Raw genomic sequence first — 23,497 nt, forward strand, 5'->3', positions numbered from 1 at the left:
TGATCAAAAATCATTCTTGATTTGAAGTTGATCTTAAATTGTATTATTAAGAAATAGAAGATGAAACCTATATAGTTTTGAGTTCAAATCAATTACAATCTGTATAAAATTGGCTTTGGATTATTATTTGAAAGCCTGAGAAATGTAATAAAAGGATTGTTTTTTATGGTTTATTTGATTTGAGTTAGAAATGTTCCTACCTGTACTTTTATTTAATAAACCATGCAGTAATTTACACTTTGGTTATATTGAATCTTTAACTCCTTAATTTTTAGTTGATGTCATGAAGAAATAAATGTGACTATGAGTAGAAGAGATGAGTTGAGTATTGAATCATGTAAAGTGGAGGGAGGTGATGAATGCGATTAATGCTAGTGGGTAACTAGCCACCTCACTCATAAATTTCAAACTTGGATTCCTGACTGACTGACCAACATCTATTGCACTCATTTTAGATACCAAGCTCTTCTTGACAAGGCTGGTGTTCGCAAGGAAGCCTTGGAGGAGTCTGTGAAACGTCATTCCTTGGTCCGTGAAGCCAATGATCTCATCCAATGGGTCAATGATAAGGTAAGATCATCGACTTTCATTAGTTGGTGACATTTACTCCTTTGATGATTTTTTTAATTTCTTCTTCTGTCTGAAGACATAAAGTTAGCATTATGATTGTGATAATATTTTGGAATCAGAATATTGTGAAGATAGGAATCGGAGTAGTTTTAACCTTTTGGGATTCAATTTTAAACCTGGCCCTTATGTGCAATTTTATCATGGCATCAATTGCTGCTGGAAAAAATTGTACCATTTAATAATATTTCCATTAAATTTGTTAATTGTAATGTTGTCTATCCAGTTTATGTTGGCAATACTAAAATTCTTAACAGTCAAACAATGTAACAGATATTAATAGCTGGGTTGTATTTTCTTCAATGTGTGCAGTACTTGATTCTTAAATGAATATCATCTTGACTTTCAGGCTGCTGTTGTTGAGAGTGCTGAGGTTGGTGATGACTTGGAACAGGTTGAAGTCCTCCAGAAGAAGTTTGATGATTTCCAAAAGGTAAGAAAAATCAATTTAACCAGGTATTACTACAAAATATTGTCAAGGCCACTAAAATTGTAGAAATAAGTTATTTATTTTATTTGATGAATTTTTGTAAAAGTTGAGATTGATTTGAATGGAATGGAATTCTTTACAAGACTTTACGGTGATATCAACAACAACTTAATGGTCCTAGAGACATTTCTGTTTTATATGTATTCTCCGTAATGTTGGAGAGAATATATACTAAAACTAATACAAAGAGAGGTTAGTTTCAAAGAAACTCACTTTATCAGTCAAATACAATATTGTCATCAGTTATAAACAAAGATGATATATCTAAACATACTTAATGTTGAATGTAACAAATTACTTTGTTGCCTGGTTTGTAATCCCATCACTTTTTAGTGTGTTTGTGAAACTACGAAGAAAAGCTTTATCCAATTATTAAATGATCATTGATTTTGACTAAAGTGTACACTAAAATGATATTCTGCTGCACTATGTGCGTATATAGTTTCAGATCTTGACTTCCAAGCATAATAAGTTTATACAGGTACGTTGTTAATATTGGAGTCTATCATGTAGCCCCACACATAGATTTCTGTGTAGCTATGATCAAAGTCATCAAGATGGTAAAAGCAATTTATGTGTACATGTAGATAACTCTAAGATTAACATTTACATGTACATATTTTAGTTTGAAAAAGAAGATGTTTGATCATTCTAAAATGACAATAAGCATTCATATGTTTGTAGCAGTTTAGATCAATAAAATAGATTAGTTCCAATAAGAAATAATACCTGTTATTTGTACTTCAAATTATCTGCAGTATTGCAAGTGATGCATATTGTATGAAGTATATGTACAGCACAAATACATGTAGATCTTAGATTTACTGTATTCATGAATCTGCACTTGTAGAAAACCAGTCATCCTTGGAATTTATTCACAATTTCAAGAATCATAATAAAGTATAATTAATACATTTAGATCAGTAAAGATTAAAATCAGGTTAATTTAGTGAGAAACGTGCCCACTAATCCATAGTAAGTGTACAGAATCATTGATGTTTCAACATATATGTAATTAATGCAACTCATGAAGTAGATGAAATGTAATTAATCCAAGTTGTCATGTTACCCCAAAAGTACATGTATTAAACATTGCATTTAATGAATTTTGGATAATGAGTTAAGGGGGTGATATGTAGTGTTTCTGTTTTGTTTTTGCCTTCATCACTAAATAAGCAGTTCATAAGATGTTCGCTCTGATGTAGAAAAACTTGATTCTTGAACATGAGTTCATGGGTTCTATCCTCTTCTGAGTTTCTGTCTACTAACTAGGTTCTTGACATAAAAGAATGGAGAAGCAAAGCTGCCAAGTAATATGTTTTAACGATATTAGTATTTTTTTTCATAATTAAAAGTGACAAAATATGATATTTTATTGCAAAATATGTTTTTTGTTAAATTTGATTAGCATGCTTTATATGTATAATTTATCAATTTTTGTACCAAAATATGTTTTTTTCCTTCAAAATATGATTTTAATTATGGGTCAGTATGTTTTTTGGTCAACAGAGGTTGGCAGCTCTGGAGAATTGTAACATGAACATAGTTCGCAGGTCCTGTAGGAAATTCAGTGGAAATTCATGGCTTCTCATCTATTTACTTAATATTGAATAAACATTCATATGACTGCACATTTGTAATGGACATTATTTCAACCAATACGACATCACTACAAATTTCAACATCATTAGAATGCAGGGTGATTACGATGAATGATTAAACAATGTGAGTCGATGAGAATTTAATTTGATGGAATGTAATATGTTGTGATGACGCTATGAACTTATCTGTGCTCAACTCCCCTTCAATTTCTTTAATCTCTTTGTTCCTCGGTCTGTCTGTCTGTCTCTCTCTCTCTCTATCCTTTCTTCCTCTTCTCTCTATCACTACTATTATATTTCTTAATTTTTTCACCTCATCTTATTCTTCTTCTCAGGATCTGAAAGCCAATGAATCTCGTCTCCTTGAGATCAACACCATCCTTGAAACCTTGGACCTTGAGAAGGTACCAGAGGCTGATATTGTCGTCCAGAAAGTCAATGTAAGTGATCATCATCCTTCTCATTCTTTATAAAAAGTTGTAATGCCTTCAAATTATCATGGCTTAACATTTAATGAAGTGAAGTAAAAACAAAGAAAATGAGTGTCAGATGTTAAAAAAAGGGGTTTTATTCAACTGGTTGTTTTCCCTCTGGAGAAAAACACTTCAATTCATAATATTGGGAAACATTATTTTTCAAGTTATATTGATTTTTCAGAATTTCCTTTCTAATGGAAATATATTTTACTAATAATGTTCTTTATCATTGAAAGAATGATATTAGTTTTTCATCATATCCATACAGAAATCTCATGAAGATGAAAATTCAATTTAGATTATAAATGATAATAATTTTATTCAATGAATTCTAACAAAATTGAAACTGATAAGTTTGTTTCAGATTGAGCAGGAGCAATTTATTGATATGCTGGAATATATAGAAATGTATGGTAATTTTACCTGTCTTCACATCATTATTCAATTTGTAGACAAGAACCTGGTTTTTACTTCTAGCAAACTTTAATTCTATTTTTTTATGACTGCTAACAAAATTACTTTCTCTACCATCTAATCAATTTAATTGACTTTTTTATTCTGCAGGACTTGAATACAGAATGGCAAGGACTCCAGAAGTTGACTGACGATCGTAGTGCAAGTCTTGGCACTGCCCATGAAGTACAGAGATTCTTCAGGTAAGCATAGTTAATAGTAACATCTACTGGTACGAAGACATAGTCAGATGCATTATGGGAAAAGAATTCCAGCATCAGTGTTTTGTCTTATTCTAAGTCTTGGCACTACTCATGAAGGCTAAACGCTCTGTATAATTTCAGGGTGGGAACGTTAGAAAACTTACATTTTGTTCAAGTGACAGAAGAAGACAGTTTCAAGAATAAAGCTTTTTTACAAAACATGAGCTATTTTAAACTATTCCATGATTTAGCTGTCTTTATATTAAGATTGTTTTCTTTTATTGTCACCGTCTTACCTTCTAGGGATGCTGATGAGACAAAGGATTGAATTGATTGATGATAAGAACAAAGCTTTGAACACAGAATGAAATATTTTTAACTCTTCCATGATTTGGCTGTCTGTATGTTACATTTTTCTATTCCAATCATCTTATTTTATAGGGATGCTGATGAGACAAAGGATTGGATTGATGATAAGAACAAAGCTCTAAACACAGAGAACTTTGGTCATGACCTGCACAGCGTTCAAGCTCTTCAACGTAAACATCAAGGTCTGGAGAGAGATCTCAATGCCCTCGGCAAACAGGTAGGAGATATTTTCAACTATTCCATGGTTTGATTTAGGACAGGGCCCTCTGCCTTTCATAAAGTTGCAGTAGATTAAAATTAAACTCAAATTGCAATTGATCCAAATTTGTGCAGTTGCAAGATCAGAATATTTTTTCAATCACAATTGGAATTTGATTTGAATCTATATCAACTCTTAGTGAGATAAGGCCCAGGGCTCTCAATCCATCCCTACTATTGACTCTTACAAATAATTTCAAGCAATATAGCAATAATTTTCATTAAAAAGTGAGAATACCTTGCAGCCAATTTGGGTGTAGTCCCATATATGTATATGTGTGTGAATGGCATGTAATTTTGGAAGAAATAAGTCATTTTGTTATCATTTTTGTGATTCCTGATTCTTCACAGCAAACACCAGTTCTTGGGTACATTATAAACATTCACAATGATTTTGAGACAGTTTCTTCCATATTTCAAATTCGCAATCATATTTAATCTTTGAAATATGATGTTGACTACTACAACAGTGACTATATATCTCTTTCTTTTTGTATGTAATCCTGTAGGTTCAAACTCTGGATGAGACTGCTGACCGACTGGTACAGACCCATCCTGATCAAGAGGAACCAATTGTTGCTAAGAGAGCAGAGATTGATGAAGCATGGAATACCCTCCAAGATAGGGTAAGATAAACACCCCCTTGAATTCTATGGAATGATCCATGTTATTAAACGACCTTATACGAAATATTCATGGTTCCAAAATGCATGAGGGTTATATCCTGTTCTATGAAGGAATATACCCTTTATTTGGTAGAGAACCATCTAAGATTCTAATTTGATTTCCAATTAATGGTAGAAGATGTAATTGCATTATTGTATAGAGGCTTTTATGTGGTAAGTCCTGAAAAGGAATGTATGGGTGTTGGAATGAAGAGAAGTTGATAAGAAATTAAAAGTAAAGAGATTAAGTGGGAATTGAAAGGATAGGAATTTTCAGATGAGCGAGAAGAGTAATCTTACATGAGATAAGTGGAATCTTTAAAAAAAAACACTTTGAACCAGATGAGATGTGATGACTTTGAGCAGGAGAAAATGAGTTGGGGAGCCCCAACTGCAGTGAGTTAATGAGGTGAGAAGTCTTGGTTGTGAAGAGTAGGTGAGATGACGAGTCAGTCCATCTCTCGTCATAACTATATATTGGTAAATTGTACAGAGAAAAGAAGGGTTATGAAACCTCAAACCAGTGCCATAGCAAACAACACTTGTATCAAAGTCACAATTACCAATCACAGTAGGAAATATGACTCAATTCTGATTTTTTTTTTAATCACGCAGGCCAATGCTCGCAAGGACAAACTGATGGATTCATATGACCTGCAACGTTTCTTGAGTGACTTCCGTGATCTCATGTCATGGACCAACGGTATGAAAACCTTGGTTGCCAGTGATGAGCTCGCTAAGGATGTAACTGGAGCCGAAGCATTGTTAGAGCGCCATCAGGTGAGCAAACAAAGACAATCTTTCTTTTCAACAAGAGACTGAAGAAATGGCATATGTATGTGAAGGTTTATAAGGAGTTGATGATGATGTTTAAAAAATTGATGGTGTTGACAATATGTGAGAAAACAAGATTTAGACTTACTAGATGAATGTAGAGGAATATTTGGAGATGTTGTATGCTCATCAGACCAAGGCTATGAAAATGTGGTCTTGATGTTTTATTCTCCATTTTAGATGACTATTCTATCACACTTTATGCTCAATATTTTTTTTAAATATACATAATTATGAGGTGGTATCATTTCGAATGCAATTTGGATGGATGTATTGTATTTTCACATCATCTAATAAATCTTTTATTACATCGTCTTATTCCTAGTGCTCTTGATTCTAAATATTATTGAATTTGTTTTGATAGGAACTACACACTGAGATGGAAGCCAAGGCAGGAACCTTCCAAGCCTTTGAAGCCTTTGGTCAAGAGTTGATCAAGAATGACCACTATGCTGCCCCTGAGGTCCAAGAAAAACTGGACATCCTAGCAAAGGAGAGAGAAGACCTGGAAGTGTAAGTCCAATGAATGTTCTATTAAAGAAATGACAATACTAAAAATGTAAGATTTCTATCATTATGAACCTTGGCTAATTACTTTTAGGGGTTTATTATGGAAGTACCAATAAGCCTTTGTTATTTTGATACCTAAAATGAATGTTTCAGAAAAAAACTTGATTCTGCAGCCCCCCATATATTGTTAAGGCTAGCTATTACTGTATCTATTAATCATGGTGAGTTTTCCCCATTCAAGCCTATACATGTAATATCAGGAGTGTTCCACAAACGGATGAAAACCACACTTAATACTATAAGAAGGTAATTTACACTACCAGTTCTAATAATTCCAGGCATTCTTGAATAAATGGGCAGATTTACAGATTGTTAATTTAGAAAACAATTATTTTGATGTTAGCTCATCCTTGAACAGACTATTGATGAGATAACCAATATATTGCCTTCCTTCAGTCAAGTACAATTGCAATCAATATTGGTCTTTTGTAACCCTCACATGTATTCATTGTTGTATATGTTATGAATATATTTTTCCCTTTTATATTCCCTAGATCATGGAATGATCGCAGACACAAGTTGGACCAATGCTTGGAACTCCAGGTAAGTGCTTTTGTTCCCTTTAAAAAATAAAAATATGAAACAGTCTAACCTACAATATATACATTGTTTGCTGAATTGAATACTTTAAGATGATTGAACAGCATTTACTTCTGTAGTGATAACCGTTTTAAACACTACAATTTTTCCTGAAATGCTATGCAAGTAAGCTCCATCAAACTCTGATGCAGATTTTATGACAGTAATCTAAAGCAATATTTCTGTCATTTTAGCAGTACTCAAACAAAATGAATGTTCTAACATTACTTTACCATAAATAAGAAGATATGTCCTATTTTGTTTTTAATTTGTTATGAATCTACAGCTGTTCCTTCGTGATTGTGAGCAAGCAGAAGCCTGGATGGGTGCAAGGGAAGCTTTCCTAGCCAGCGAAGGATTGACTGATTCATTGGACAGTGTGGAATCACTCATCAAGAAACATGAAGACTTTGACAAGGCTCTATCTCTCCAGGAACAGAAGATCAATGCCATTGAGTCCTTTGCTCAACAGCTTATCAACAATGATCATTACGATGGACCTGCTATTGGAACCAAGAGGGACCAGGTTCTTGAACGGTATGTCCAACTTAGACCAAAGATCCTTTTTTTTGCATGTTATAGTCTACCAATATTCTGACATTCAATTTCTCAAAATTTACTGAATTCAAAGTTCTCAACCATCCCATTAAACCTCTTTTCCGGAAAGATTTCCGAGAAATTAGACTTGTAAATGTTTCAGTTAACGCTTTCCAGGTCTTAGGTTTAAAATTCAGATATGAATACCATTATGTAAATCCAATTAAGTTAAGAAGTGGGCAATTGTATCTTCTGCATATATGTGGGATATTCATGAAATGTTTTTCTCTGCATTCTAGTTCATATAGAAAGTTGTAATGTTCTCAAATTAACAAGGCTCTAGCAGTTCATGAAATGAATAAAACATGTAATACATAAAAAGTGTCTTTGAGTTCCCAAAATATATGAGATGTATGATGTAGATGATAATCTTGTGGCATTTGATTTTACTTGATTCCTCTGTCGCCCTCTACAGTTGGCATTCCCTGAAGGCTGCGTTGATTGAGAAGCGTTCTAAGCTTGGTGAATCTCACACCCTTCAACAGTTTAGCCGAGATGCTGATGAAGTCGAGGCTTGGATCTCAGAGAAGATCCAGGTAGCTACCGATGAATCTTACCTTGATCCAAGCAACATCCAGAGCAAACATCAGAAGCACCAAGCCTTCGAGGCTGAGGTCGCTGCTAACGCTGAGAGGATCCAAGCCATCATGGCAGTAGGACAGAGTAAGACCTCTCTCACCTTGTAAACCTCTTAAATTCTGGATATCCCAAAGACCCAATTGTAAGGGGGTGGGGTGTTGCTTATCAGTCTGCACATGAATTATTTCTTCATTTCAACTTTAAAAAATAGCTGAAAAATCAAAGAAATGTTAAAAAATAACAGTATACCTAAAATTGTTCACCCCTACCAAATTTTTTCAAAGCACTTTTGGTCAAAATCGCACATATAGACTCTAAACTAAAAATTGAGGAGTTCGGGGGCTTCATCCAGTAGGTTTGAGCAAATCTATGATGTTATGCATAAATTATGATAACTAAATCACTCACCTGTCATTTTGGGGGGGGGGGGTTGGGGAAGTAACTTTGACAAACATGCAAACAAAAATTGGTCTTTTGACTTTTGGTGGAAATGCAAAAGAAAGTCTTCTTGAGTATGAATCATTGATTGAGTCACAAGGAAGTGTTCAACTAGTGGCTTCTAGCACTGTAATCGGTCATATCCTGGGTCTTGTTGCAAAAAGCTTAGCAATTGATATTACACTTGATTGTCATGATTGATTGTACATTGTTGTCAATGCAATCAGTTGTAAAAATTTGTTCAATGATCATTGCCAAGCTTTGTGTAACCGGGCCCTGGTCCAACTACCCTTGCCAACGCCCTACAACATGGGCTGATAGACAGGTAAAAGCCCCCCTGTGGGACTATCCTTGTGTATAGTATGTTACAGGAATTCTGTGTGACTCTTTAATATTTAATGGATCTTTGGGTTGTTTGTGTACCTGTAAGTCTGATACATGTATATCAATATTTATTTCAGTGTTTACCTCCATGGTTTGGTCACATTTATGATATTTGTTGTAGAATATACTGCCATGTTATTCTGCACTTTCTTCTTGTAAATTCATGCTGTTGAAATAGTGCCACATGATTCACCATTGTCTGTAGTAAGTTTCAGTCACTTCAGTGTATTGTTTAGGATTTTTAGGGTCTCAGAGGATATGAGTAGCAGTTAATATCTTTAGTAAAGGAGATCATTGAACTGTAGCTTTGTCTAATTTTCAAAATAATCTTCTTGAATATGCATAGCAATGTGTCATAAGTCAACATCATTGAATAAGCAGTGCATTGAGGTGAATTATAAATTTCATGATTTTTTTCCCCTTCTGTCAGGATTGATTGATGCAAACCAGTGCGGAGGAACAGAAGAGGCTGTACAGGCTCGCATCGTAGGCATCGGTGATCAGTGGGAGTACCTCGTCCAACGATCATCCGAGAAATCTCTAAAACTGAAGGAAGCCAACAAGCAACAGACCTTCCACATCAGTGTCAAAGACATCAACTTCTGGCTTGGTGAGATGGAGAATGCCTTGGCCTCTGAGGATGTCGGACGTGACTTGGCCTCCGTCACCAACCTGATTAAGAAGCACCAGCTTCTGGAGGATGATATCGCTGCTCATGAGGACAGGATCCAGGTCCTGAACAACCAGGCGGATTCCTTCATCGAGGCTGGACACTTTGATCCTGAAGCAATGCGAAAGACCAAGGAGGATATCAACCAGAGGTACGAGCGCATCAAGGACCTTGCTGTCGATCGTCGCGGAAAGCTGAACGAGTCTCACCGCGTCTATCAGTTCTTCCGTGATATTGATGACGAAGAGTCGTGGATCAAGGAGAAAAAGCTTCTGACTAGCTCCGATGACTACGGCCGTGAACTGACAGGCGTGCAGAATCTACGCAAGAAGCACAAGCGATTGGAGACAGAGATCGTCAGCCACGAGCCCACCATCCAGGCTGTCCAGGATGCAGGTCAGTCTTTGATGCAGGATGTAGCCCTTAACCAGGAAGGAGTCCAGCAACGTCTGGATCAACTTGCCAGCAACTGGGAAGAGCTGAAGCAGCTGGCTGACAACCGTGGTGGCAAGCTTGATGATTCCTTGGCATACCAAGAGTTCCTTGCTGGTATTGAAGAAGAAGAAGCCTGGTTCAATGAGAGGATGAATCTCCTGTGCAGTGAGGACTACGGTGACACCCTTGCTGCTGTACAAGGTCTTCTCAAGAAGCACAAGGCCTTTGAGACCGACTTCACTGTCCATCGTGATAGAGTCAGTGACATCAAAGCCCAAGGAGAGAAGCTCATCGAAGATGGCAACCACAACTCTGATGCCATCTCCCAACGTAATGAGTCACTTCAACGCAAGCTCCATGAATTAGAAGAGGCTGCTGCTCGCCGCAAGGCCAATCTTGATGACAACTCTGCTTTCCTGCAGTTCATCTGGAAGGCCGATGTTGTTGAGTCTTGGATTGGCGAGAAGGAGAGCTTCGCTCGCTCTGATGATTACGGTCGTGACCTTTCATCTGTTCAGACCCTTCTGACCAAACAGGAGACCTTTGATGCTGGTCTCCAAGCCTTTGAAAAGGAAGGTATCCATGCCATCACAACTCTCAAGGACAAATTGGTTGCTGCCAACCACGCCCAGACACCTGCCATCCAACAACGTCATGCCAATCTGATCGCCCGCTGGGAGAAGCTTCTCTCAGACTCCAACAACCGACGTCAGCGTCTCCTGCGTGCTCAGGAGCAGTACCGTGAAGTAGAGGATCTCTTCTTGCTCTTCGCTAAGAAGGCTTCTGCTTTCAACTCCTGGTTTGAGAATGCCGAGGAGGACCTGACTGATCCAGTACGATGTAACTCTGTTGAGGAGATCCAGGCTTTGAAGGAGGCCCATGAGGCCTTCACAGCATCCCTGAGCAGTGCACAGAATGACCTGAAACAACTCGCTGCTCTGGACAAACAGATCAAGAGCTACAATGTCACCTCCAACCCGTAAGTAATGCTCTGAGTAGATGATATGATATCTGAAATCAAAGTCAAATAAACAGATTCAATGAATGTTTCATGATATCATTGGAAAATTGCATGACGATTGACAGTCAAGTGAAGTCTAATGTCATTCTGACATATTGATAAAGTCAAAGTATGATAAAGATGTATGTACGTATTCATAATTATATTATCTCTGTCTTTTTTATTAAAATCCTCAGGTTCTCGCCATGCCCCATAATCATGCCATTTTTTTTAATGAGAGATGGGATAAAGAGTTTTCAGCAAAAATTTTTAATTGATTTTGTTCTGGGCGATGCAATACAATATGTACATCTAACTCCATATAGGGGACCTTGATGAGACCATTCATATCTGTATTGTAGTTTTTATGGAAATTTGTAATGCTTTCAAATGATCATGATTTGGTCAATTCATGAAGGGAAGTAAAAATGGAGGAAAATTAAGAAGCCGGGCGTACAAAAAGTATGATTGATTTGTGGAAATTCGCTCTATGTAATAATAATAGCTGGATTTATAAAGCGCTTTTTGTCTGAGGATACAAAACGCAGCTATTATCACCCCGACTTTAGCTCGAGCTACCATCACCGGCGCTCAGTGCATTCAAGGAAATAATTGTGCCGGGTACCCATTCACCTCACCTGGGTCGAGTGCAGCACAGTGTGGATAAATTTCTTGCTGAAGGAAAACACGCCATGGCTAGGATTCAAACCCATGACCCTCTGTTTGAAAGGCGAGAGTCAGAACCACTAGACCATGGCATGCCCACAGGATGCAGGACATTTGTGCAGGACATTCATTTCAAATTTCTACCGACTTCCATGTTTATCCTAGGTACACCTGGTTCACAATGGAGGCTCTTGAGGAGACATGGAGGAATCTTCAGAAGATCATCAAGGAACGTGAGGTTGAGCTGAATCGTGAGATGGAGAGACAGGAGGAGAATGATAAGCTTAGGAAACGATTTGCTCAACAAGCTAACAGCTTCTATCAATGGATCACAGAAACAAGGTATGTTCAAAATAAAATTCCAAAATTATCAGAACTAGAGCAATTCAGTCAGTGAGGTATAGATCAAAGCTTTATTTGTGTGAACATATCTTAAAAGCGGAAAGTGGAATATTATTTATATTATTTGCCTTTATGCATCAGGGCTTTGTTTCATGACAGTTTTCAGCACTGAATATATCCTCTGACTTTTTCAATTGTCAGAGGATGAAATCTTATCGCTGACATGCTTGGTGAAATGTTGCACAGATGTTTAATCTCATCATTATTGATGCCAACTCTTTCTTTTGTTTCTCATGGAAAGTAATCTTCTCTAAACAATTCTACCGCACCTGTTCACCTATCTTATAAAGAAAGGTTTCAATTTTCTTTTCTCACCCAATATATTTTTAACCCTCAAATAGTGCAGAGCTGTTCAAATTTAGTGTATAATGTCAATTTTTTAATAGCCAATCACATCATTACACAATACTCCAGCTTCATTGGGTCTGCTGAGGTTGTGGAATTTACTGTTAAAATTAGTTAGTAGGAGTATGATATGAATCAAATGTAAATGCAATGCATAAAAATGCTAATTATTTTTCTCTTTTTTATGAAAGAATGAAGTGTGTGTAAGTATACCGTTTTTCTATGGGTAATGATGTATATACTTAAAAATATTAATGATAGGACGTACTTATGACAGGGATTTATTTAGTATTATACAAGACTGAATACTTCGGTCTTTTGTAAGACACTACCGTATACCCTGGTAACATTTCTTGGTATTATTCTAGACATACCTTAATACTTTGATATTATATTAGACATAATACTATGGTCTTATGTAAGACAGTATACTGTGGTCTTATGGTGTTCATATGTGCTTGAAAGCATTTGTTTCAATGTTCAATTAATGTTCTTTAATTTTTTTTTTTTTCGAGTTATCTATTTTTGATCATCCAGTCAATGTCTTAAATGTTTTTATTTCAATGATAACATGTCATTTTGTTCTCTCTCATCTCATGGTGGTGGTTGGTATACTATTATCATCTCTCCTCTTTCTTCTGGGAATCTCTTAAAACATGAACCACAGCAAGGAAATCATCTTTGGGCGGTTAATATCTCTCCCTCAAAATCTTCTTTGCACCGTTCTTGCATCTTGTCTGTGCACTAAGCCTTATCTTTGTTTTGTAGTTAAGACCCCCAAGATACCCGATGTCTTTTGACCTGTCTTGTCTTAGATGACAGTTTTTAATTATTTTGATCTTTTGTAGATGAACCACATGATTACATAACAAGCTTTATTGATGTTGAGCACCATTAATTGCTTGATTATTAGTTTGAGGTCTGATAAGCTGCTCTGTGATATTATTTAAACATCAAATTAACCTTGTCGCCAAAGTCCAATCCTTCTCCTGTATTTAAATTTATTGTCAAAATAGTTTCAGGTAGCTTACGCAACACTTGTTCTGAGAGCTAGAGTACTCTCATAATTGACAGTAGTGCTGAAATTTATTTTTACCAACAGTAGTAGAAAAAGATTCTGCATGACAAAATGAACATTGGAGTAGAGTGAGATACCATTATATCATACTTGAAAGTTAGGTCCTTCCTGATAGTGAACAAAGCATGCATTCTTCCTGAAAGTTTTTTTTTTTATTGATTTTCTGCTCTTGAGTATAGCTTGATTTTAGCTTAAGCATGGTTTTGCATTTATTACTTTTTTCTGACTGAAGGCTGACTGAATGTCCAAATTTCTGAGTTTCCTGGGTTTGACCAAAAAAACATTCAAATTAAAAATAAAAAAAATTAAACATTGAACATTGAGGATGTGAATCTCTTTTGAAAATATATATTTTCTTAAATTATTGATTTTCTTTATTTTACTTCAATATCCTACTGCACAATTTCATGTGTGTCAAGTGCCCTGCAGTTTTCCTTCCATATTGTGCAAGTAACGTTGAATAGATATTTCCTTCCCCAGCCTATGCCTTGCTTTGCTTTATTTACTTATCTTGCTTTTATTTGCTTTTCTATGCCTTTGTTTATTTTCCTTGCTTTGCTTTGCCTTTTTCACTTTTCTTGGATTGCTTTGCTTAGGATTCAGCTAGTTATTTTCTTTTTGCTACCTGAACGTTTGCAGGTTATTCCCTGGGAATAAAGCTATTTTCCTATTCACAGAAATAATACTAACTTCATCTTTATTCATTCTAACTCTAGTTTTCCAGGTACCCAACTCCCAGAAACTTATCTCCTGCCTGTCTCCATACCTGACAAAATAACCACCATTAACAGAAAACTAACTGTGATTTTTTTACCTGAATTAGGAATAATCAATGATGCTGAAACCACCACGGCAACAGATCAGTCATGTGGATTGCTTATCTTATCGTAGCAAAACTAAATATTTTTTGTAGCTACATGTAGTTCCATATTTGAACTGTGGGATGTATATTAACAATGTAGCTTGACATTGATAGACCAGTAAGTAGTCTGGTCACACATGGAAGGGAGATTATTTTTGTACCCAAACCACAAAATTAATCAAAACAAATGATTATCATAAAAGTTATATATCCACTTATTCAGGGATGGAAATATTTTTTTTAATTTTAACACACTAATGGGGACATATCCATGTGAAAGGGATTGGGTATATTATGTAGATCAGTTTTATCACTTGAGAGGCTAAAGTTAATCTGGGCCCGGTATCACAAAGGTTAGTAAGTAATAATTTTGCTGATTTATACGATTGATCATACACAATAATCAATGCAATCAATCGTAGAAATCAGCCCCATGATCAATTCTCGCTACCCCAAATAGCGATTTCGCCGAGATCCGGGAAAATCCCTGTAACGTGCATTGCATTATGGGATAGCTTTTCGGTATTACAACTTCCTGTACGGAAGTCAAATGCACTGTTTTGCCATTCAGATCAACAGTACCGTCATGCACAACAACACAACGTCGCTTTCGCTCGGAAAGTTCGTGATCACAACCCTCTCTTCCACGATACAGTTTAACGGCCTTTTTTGCTAAAGTCACTAATTCTGCCCGACGCTTTCCATTGCACGGTATTCCTCTGTCAGTTAAGATTTTTTTAAGTTCCGAAACTGATTTTTTTAATCCATTTTGTGGTAGACGAAAAATTGAACGGAATGAATGCTGTATATATTTAGCGTCTAGTCGAAAAAAGTTGGTGATGTCAGGCCGGTCGCTAAATGCAAAATTTTAAGATATTAATTTTTTGTTTAATTTTTTTATAACCAAATAAAAACATGAATAAAAATTATTTTCACGTGAAATATATTTTTTATTTTTATTTATAATTCAAAAGGAATAAAAACTGACCAAATTAAATAAAAAGTATTATAATCTGTACATATTACGCTGATTGGCATCGATTTCAGCGTGGTGGAAAACTCAGTATCGCGAACCTCGCGGGAGCATGACTCTGAACCGGAAGTGGTGATGACGACCCGATGGAGTGAAAATTATCTCGTCTCGCGCATTATTAGATTTTTGTTCCTATTTGGGGTAGCGAGAATTGCTAAGCTTTATGTTACAGGGCTCTTTTAATTTCCTCTTGGAAAGTCTGGAAAAACTTAAAAGCCAACTTCTGTCTCTTGAATGTAATTGACTTAGAATGCAATGTTTTATTTTACATGTTGATGTATCAGATGACTCCAGCTAACACATACTGTACATGATATTTGTTTTCATCTTTTTACTGATAATCATGTTTTTATCTCCAGTGTTGGCATTGATTTTGTTATCCTGTTTTCGTTAACCAGACATTGATACAACATTAGATTGCTAACATTTGTTCTTATTTTGTTGTTTTATTTCTGTATGCCTGTATGCAACTACAAGTGCACCCTGAATAATTTTGAAACGAAATACTTCAATAATGATATTTTTCATAATTTCCTATAACTTTAAATTTCTGGTTCATGTTAAAAGTTGTAATGCTTTTAAATTATAATGGCTTGATTATTTCATAAAGAGAAGTAAATAAAATAATAAATGGGAATCGGATATATAAAATTGTTGACATTTATCCAATGTTTAATTTATATAATTTATTTTGATATCCAGGCATACAGATAACATATGAATTTAACTGCATGTGATAATATGCACTGTTCTTCCATGGCATGTGAATGCATTACTAATAAGACTGGTAGATGAATCCATCTTATGACTCTTTTATCCTTTGTTTTACAGAGCTGCTATGGTGGAGGAATCTGGAAACTTGGAGACCCAGCTCGAATCCCTCAAGGTATGGTGTGTTTTGAAATTTGATGGTTCATGTGGGGAAAAAATCAATTCATATTCTCGATAAAGATTTGGCAGATCAATAGAAGTTTTTAAAAAACAAAGTTAAACTTTGAGATTGTTATGTATCGTAAGAACCTTTTGGGGGTATGGGGGGGGGGTTATTCGCATATAATTTTAGAAATGATAATGGTATTTGTTGATAATTGATTGCTTTTGATAAATAAATAATAATAATTATAAATATATTTCTATGGTGAATTTTTTATGTCCATGTGCAAATGTACTTCGCATATTAATTTGCAGAATTGATAGGATTAGTAAGGAATTTTCAGTGACATTATTTTTCTAGATTGAAACTGTTAAGTGGACGAAATTCAACCTATTGACTGAAATTTGTGGTATCTTTGATAAACCATTCAATCTATCCATCTATTTGTCCGTCTCCCTCTGTAGGCTAAGATCAATGAAGTCCGTGCTCAGAAGAGTACCCTCAAGAAGATTGAAGACCTTGGAGCCAAGATGGAGGAACGTCTTATCTTGGATAATCGGTAAAATACAATTTTAAGACCACGTATTACAGACCTAACATGTTTTTTTATGTTTCATTTGGGTTTTTTTCAGTGTAAAGATGCAACAGGTGATGATTATATGCTTCATCACCTATAAAAAAAACTTTAATATTCCTTTTACTTAAGTAGTGTCAGTAGTCACAATTTCGCCAATGTCAAGCAGATTTCTGTGTTCCAAAGAGATTTGACTCGTGTACTTCTACAAGATTTTTTTTTTTAATTTGGACACCTCCGCAACAGTATGAGAATACATCAGTCTGTGGTATGGATCCTGTTGCATAAAAGTTACTGAAAGTATGGTAACTTTGCAATCCAATGGTAACTACCATGGCAACAATGCTCAGGAGCCAATCAAAATCAAGGATTCCCTGTAAGTTACCATTGGATGGCAAAATTACCATAATAGTAACTTTTATGAAACAGGGCCTTGTTCTCATAGAGAAGAAGAAGGTTCAGGCTCAGTGCCGATGAATCAAATTCCTCTTTTATTTTATCAATTTATAGATACACGGAGCATTCAACGGTCGGTCTAGCCCAGCAGTGGGATCAGTTAGACCAGCTTGGTATGCGTATGACACACAACCTTGAACAACAGATCCAGGCTAGGAACACTACAGGAGTCAGTGAAGAATCACTCAAGGAATTCAGCATGATGTTCAAGTAAGTCTAAACACTCATTGACTTAGATGACAACTAAAGTCAAAATATTGCCACTCTTCACACAGGTATATAGTCAATAGGTACCCAGTAGGAAGGAATTCCTTGAATGCTTGTGTGGACATACTTAAGCAGGGGAATGCAGAAAGCAACATTTAGAAAGACTTCAAGATGTATTAAGTGCTAAATAAATATGGGTGGTTTTTTTATCTTTATTTTTACGAAAATGCTTCAAATCTCTGACAAATTTACAAATAACTCTGTGAGCATGATTGTAATACCCTCACATTTCATACATTCTTGAATTATTGAAATATATTTCCTGTAATAGTGAATGTAGTTACCTACCTCAATTGTATCCAAAAAGTTTGAAGTCAAATATATTTCCACCGTTTTTTTTTCGTCGTTGGTTAGGAAGATAAGATATAAAAGTACCTACACTGTATATAGGAGTAATAGAAAAAATATTTACATTTGAATTCATTTGCATAACATTTTTTTATTTCAACAATTTCTTTTAAATAACGTAGTCGTAGAAAAAGAAATGTTGCAGATTCAAAGACCTTACCTGAAATGGTTTCTCTCAATCACAATGTTCTCATACATATCTTCTTTGTTGTATCTTTATAGGCATTTCGACAAGGACAAGTCCGGCAAGCTTGACCATACCGAGTTCAAATCTTGTCTTCGATCCCTTGGTTATGATTTACCAATGGTTGAAGAAGGTCAGGAAGAACCCGTCTTCCTATCTATATTGGACATCGTTGATCCTAACCGGTGAGTGAAGAAAGATGCTGTTTAATGAGATGATTAATTTATGGGAATGGTGAAAATATGCATTTTCTAATCTTTCAAATTGTTATAAATGTTTTTGAGGGAGAATTTTATGTTAAAAAGTCATCCCCTGCAAAAATTTGCTCTTCAGATGCTTACAAATTCAAACCATAACAAAAAGAAAGCTGAAATGTTCTGGCTCACCTATACACAGTCCTGTAGATGCATGTGTGCAGTGTATGTGACTCACAAAAAAATAGTTTGGTTTACATTGTCCATGATGATGTTAATTTTCCTAGAATACAAGTCAAGAAACAGAATGTAATTGAATATTTTCAGTTGTCAAAAGCTAACCAGAACCAAACATAATGTTCCAATATTTTGTTTGTTTACATTGTCTTTTACAGTGATGGGTATGTAAGTCTACAGGAGTACATGTCCTTCATGATAAGTCGAGAAACAGAGAACGTCCAATCAAAGGATGAGATTGAGAATGCTTTCCGTGCGCTCAGTGCCGAGGGCAAACCCTTTGTTACCAAGCAGGAACTCTATGCCGTAAGTAACCACTATTTTATAATTGTTCTTATCATATTAAATTATTACTCTTAAACGTTGAATCACAGGAAGAATTAATTCTAAGGCAATAATCCAATCAATTTTACAAATATTTGGCTGTCACAGAGGGAGTTAGAGTTACAAGTTGATTTCAAGTTAAAAGAATCAATCATAAGTCTTTTCTGCTTCTTATAAGTATGAATAGAACTATGAATTGCAAATAATTTTCAATCAATTATAAATCGTATGAGCTGTAAGTTGTACTCATATATCTGATTCAAATTGGTTTCATCATGTACAATTTCATTAGAAACCATTTGCATATTTCCTAGTCCTGGATGTATGCAATATAACTACTGTGTTAATCGATACACCATGCCAAAGCTGTATTTCCTCATGCTGAATTTATACAATAAGTATTGTGTCACAGCCATATTCATTCTTGTGAACATGTTTAATGTCAGGTGTGCTTTGATTCCAATAAATATGTTGCCATATGTCACAGTATCTTCGTCCTATCCACAAACTAGACAATTATCTGGTGACTTCATGCACACATAATGGCAAGTTAGTTACATAGCAAAATGTTGTTCTAATTTCAGTGTTTATTTTCAATGTGAACAATAATCTTTATCCAGATGAAGTACTGTGTTGATCACTATCATTTCATATGTTCCTTTGCACATTGTAGAACCTCCAAACCGATTTGGCAGAGTACTGTATCCTGCGAATGGAACCGTATCGCGATGCCAAGGGACGGGAGGTACCTGGTGCCCTCGATTACGTCAAGTTCACCAACAACATGTTCCAGAATTAGACATCTTCATTCTTCAAGGCTTGGATAGATTCTTCATGGAAGAAAAGGCTAAGATCTTGTTGCGAGGAGATAATAACTGATATTAAAATTGAATTTCTTCTTTAAGTCTTTGAAAAAGTTTTAAAAAGCTCTACATTAACTTCAGCATGAAAGTAAAAAATCTTAACTCTCAAACTGAAAAACTATGAAAGGAGTTGTAGAAGTCTGTATTACTGATTAAAAATTAACCATTCTGTTCGTGAACAATCTTGGAAGATTAGGGGCAAATTCCCTGAAAGGACAATGTCCATGGTTGCTTAGAATTTGTTTTTGAAAGAGTTTCCTTTTTCGATAAGTTGATATCTGAGGAGACAAATGCTTGAGGGGGGTTTCTACCAACATAATATCAACCTTTCACTGATTCCGTATGAGACTGTGTAGCATCAAAACCTAGCAGGATGAATACTGATACCATTGCAGACATTAACAGTTCCAAAATTCAAACATTTGATTGATATATTTCAGTAATACATTTCTGTGGTAACCATAAGATTTGCAGTGCTTCTAAACTCCTATCACTTTCGTCTAATTACTAGTTATTGTGAGTGAGTGTATTAGCTTTTTGTTTAATAGATATTCCACCTTTTCTTCATAGAACACTGGCATGTTACTAGGTAGATGCCATTACTGCAAATATTCAAAATATGACGTGATCTTGTGATTTTCTTGATATGCTGTGTACTATAGCTAAGTATGTAGTTTGTCAGTGAATTGCTTCAAAAATCAATGAATTACTATAATGACAATTGAATATAAGCTTGTTGGTGAATTGCTATAAAAGAAATAACGTGTTTGATAGGTTTAACTGCAATGTGTATTCAGGTGTAAGATTATGTAATGTAACTTATTTAAAAGCTAAACAGAACTCACTGTTGAGTTGACTGTATTCAATGAAACTTAATCAGTATAATCTATTAATTCTAAATAGACTTGATGTTATTCTAGTCTTTGGTAAACATGGTTATAGTCACTGGTGTTACAGTATACATTATAAGTAGACTTTATGTCTTGAGTGTCATGTTCTACTTTGACATCATTATTAAGGAATTCTACAAGTATGGAATTGTACGACTATAATTTTGTTAGGTTTCTTCTCACTTTTTGTCAATTTCTTGAAATGCTTATGCCATTTTCCTAAAATTGAAGAACATCAGTTGAAACTTGCAGTTGCTAGACAAAATACAATGTTACTTGCTTGTATATTGCATTGATTGCTTCAATGTTGCACTGAAAGGAATTATTATTTGTGCACTATTTAATGGTGACAATGAAATGAAAATTCTTCATTCTTTTTATTTTCCATCTCATTCCTCACATATTTTCAGGTAATTGAAAAGATGAATTCCAAATGGTACTTTATAATCATTATCCATTTAATTACTATTCTTATCTGAAGATGGCTATAATATAGTAAAGCGTATATGTGCATTGTATCATATGTATTCATTATCTTTTTTGCTTAGACATCTGACTTGCCATGCATAGTTGACTCTTGAGCGTGCCTGGAATACTGAAAAAAAAACAAGAGTGGTTTCTGAACCTAGCGTTTAGACTAGAATGTGTGATCTTGATACTGCCTGGCATTTCATTGTAAATGAATTTAGAATTGTGTTAGTAGCAGAAATAAAGAAACATAGTGCATTGTCAGTCATCTAGTTTCATTCATTGCAGATGAAATTCATATTAAAATTAATTCTTAAACAAAAACTTCTGTCTTATGTTACTTGGACAAAAGTTACATTCTTCATTGTAAATTTTCATTAGAATGCCACAAAGTTTTATTAACCTTGAAATGGTCTAATCGTACTTCAAATAACTTGAATTATTCATTGTATTCAAAGTACTGCCTCTTTACTTTATTCATTGATTTAGAACCCCCTGTATTCTCAATAGTATTCATTTCTGATGATATATATAATATATCAAATAGCATTGATATTCATATATAGATGTATTCAGGTATTCCATAGTGGCATGTAGGTACTGTTGTATAATAATCATAATGCTCATATCTTATTTCGAAAGATATATAAATCTACTTAAAGAATAATCTTCAGCTTTTTAATGGTATTCAGTGAATAGCATGTATCACACTAATTGAATATGTAAGCTATTTAAAAATTGATATTGTTGTAATACCAACAAGAAATAAATTGCAAGTGATCGACATTCAGCAAAGTGCGTATTGGATACATTGTTAGTAATACTATCTAGTTTGCTTTCAGAATTGTTCTTTCTCACTCTATATGTTTAGTTGCCAGTGTTGAAAAGGTGGAATATCATGTCTCAATAAAAGGCCCTGCTCTCAGTATAGTGAATATTGCCATTTTATCATGTTGTTTATTTGGGTGTCTGTTTTGTTGTTTGGTGAGTGGAAAGACTGGACTGAAGTTGTTTGTTCTTTCAGAACTTGCTTCGGGAAATGAAGATCTAGAGCATTTCTCATCACAAAATTGAGAAAATAATTGATACCTGATATTTAATCATAGCTTATTTTTTTATCCACACCAAGTGAAACACCCTTAATATCGAACCTAAAAACAAATCTTTCCTCTTTGTGAACTAGATTCTGATGATGGTGGTGATGATGATTTAGGTGATTGTGGTGGTGGTGGTCGTGGTTGGGATGATATTTTCATTCCTATAAAATGTTTAGCTATATTTTTAGCAGGATCTTCTACCCATTTTTATACACACATCTCACTCAAGTTTTCAAATAAAATCACTATGCAAACAGTAGAAGTTAAAGTATCACATATAATTTATTTCCCATTCAGTCAACATATCTTTTCCAACAGATAAATATACATATTTACATTAAACATAATAAAAACGTATATGCCCATGCAAATCATAAACTGCAGATAAGTTTGTAAGTGGCAAAAGTAGTTTGTTCCTGGTTATTTTTGCTGTGAAAAACAATTTTTTTTCTACTCTAATGAAACAAAAACAGATCTCATATGACAACGATCCATTTCTCCTTAAAAATATTTTTTTAATCGGAAAAAAGTGGCATAGATTTAATAAAAACAAATATGGCCTCCTTAGCTTACATTTGGTCTATTTCCAGAAAAAAAATTTGTGATAAGGCCCCCAATGTTCGAATAAAAGATCAGTTAAACAATTACACACTTGCAGTTCCCTAGGTCTATCGGGGAATTGTTCGATTCCCGGCTTAAATCTAATTTTCTTTGTTCAGAATAATCGGATAATTTGTCAAGTTTTCACGTCTTGCACCAACAGAGGTACATCCAATGAAACCATGGCATTTGGGCTATCATGAATTCAACACTTGCTTGGCGTGGTTCTCTCAGAACACAAACTGGTGTAGATTTCATACCATTATTAGTAGTGAATGTTTTGGTGAATGATTTATTATGTTTCTCTCCTTATGAGGGACCATCCCCATAATTATTCATGTATACATCACGCAAATTGATCTACATGTACTTCAATTTGTTAACAGTTAAAATATGTCCTGTAATCGCAAAAGGGAATGCATGGCCAACATAAAAAAAACAATTGTTTTGATTTTAAAAGCATCTGAGGTATGCGAACCTCCAATATAGGTTTTTCAAATATAAATC

The 23,497-nt window shown here is 34.9% G+C and overlaps 1 protein-coding gene across 14 annotated transcripts in view; it reads left to right on the forward strand.

The window, feature by feature from the left end:
* Nucleotides 1-22,228, forward strand: part of LOC129278053 (spectrin alpha chain, non-erythrocytic 1-like) — a 57,901-nt gene extending 35,673 nt beyond the window's left edge. For 10 of the 14 annotated variants that reach the window (XM_064110790.1, XM_064110794.1, XM_064110785.1 and 7 more), the window contains 20 exons: nt 456-570; nt 977-1,060; nt 3,054-3,158; nt 3,759-3,850; nt 4,292-4,436; nt 4,987-5,103; nt 5,758-5,922; nt 6,341-6,489; nt 7,041-7,089; nt 7,412-7,662; nt 8,138-8,385; nt 9,554-11,207; nt 12,060-12,236; nt 13,309-13,329; nt 16,446-16,500; nt 16,953-17,047; nt 17,573-17,728; nt 18,356-18,502; nt 18,907-19,054; nt 19,746-22,228. In XM_064110790.1, coding sequence (XP_063966860.1) covers nt 456-570; nt 977-1,060; nt 3,054-3,158; nt 3,759-3,850; nt 4,292-4,436; nt 4,987-5,103; nt 5,758-5,922; nt 6,341-6,489; nt 7,041-7,089; nt 7,412-7,662; nt 8,138-8,385; nt 9,554-11,207; nt 12,060-12,236; nt 13,309-13,329; nt 16,446-16,500; nt 16,953-17,047; nt 17,573-17,728; nt 18,356-18,502; nt 18,907-19,054; nt 19,746-19,871 — 4,099 coding nt within the window. In that variant the 3' untranslated portion in view covers nt 19,872-22,228. The remainder of the gene's footprint in view (nt 1-455; nt 571-976; nt 1,061-3,053; nt 3,159-3,758; nt 3,851-4,291; nt 4,437-4,986; nt 5,104-5,757; nt 5,923-6,340; nt 6,490-7,040; nt 7,090-7,411; nt 7,663-8,137; nt 8,386-9,553; nt 11,208-12,059; nt 12,237-13,308; nt 13,330-16,445; nt 16,501-16,952; nt 17,048-17,572; nt 17,729-18,355; nt 18,503-18,906; nt 19,055-19,745) is intronic. The other 4 variants (XM_064110795.1, XM_064110788.1, XM_064110792.1 and 1 more) reach the window with 1 other exon arrangement.
* Nucleotides 22,229-23,497: the final 1,269 nt, after the last annotated feature.

Source organism: Lytechinus pictus, chromosome 15 (genome assembly GCF_037042905.1).
Source record: "Lytechinus pictus isolate F3 Inbred chromosome 15, Lp3.0, whole genome shotgun sequence".
Taxonomy (NCBI): Eukaryota; Metazoa; Echinodermata; class Echinoidea; order Temnopleuroida; family Toxopneustidae; genus Lytechinus; species Lytechinus pictus.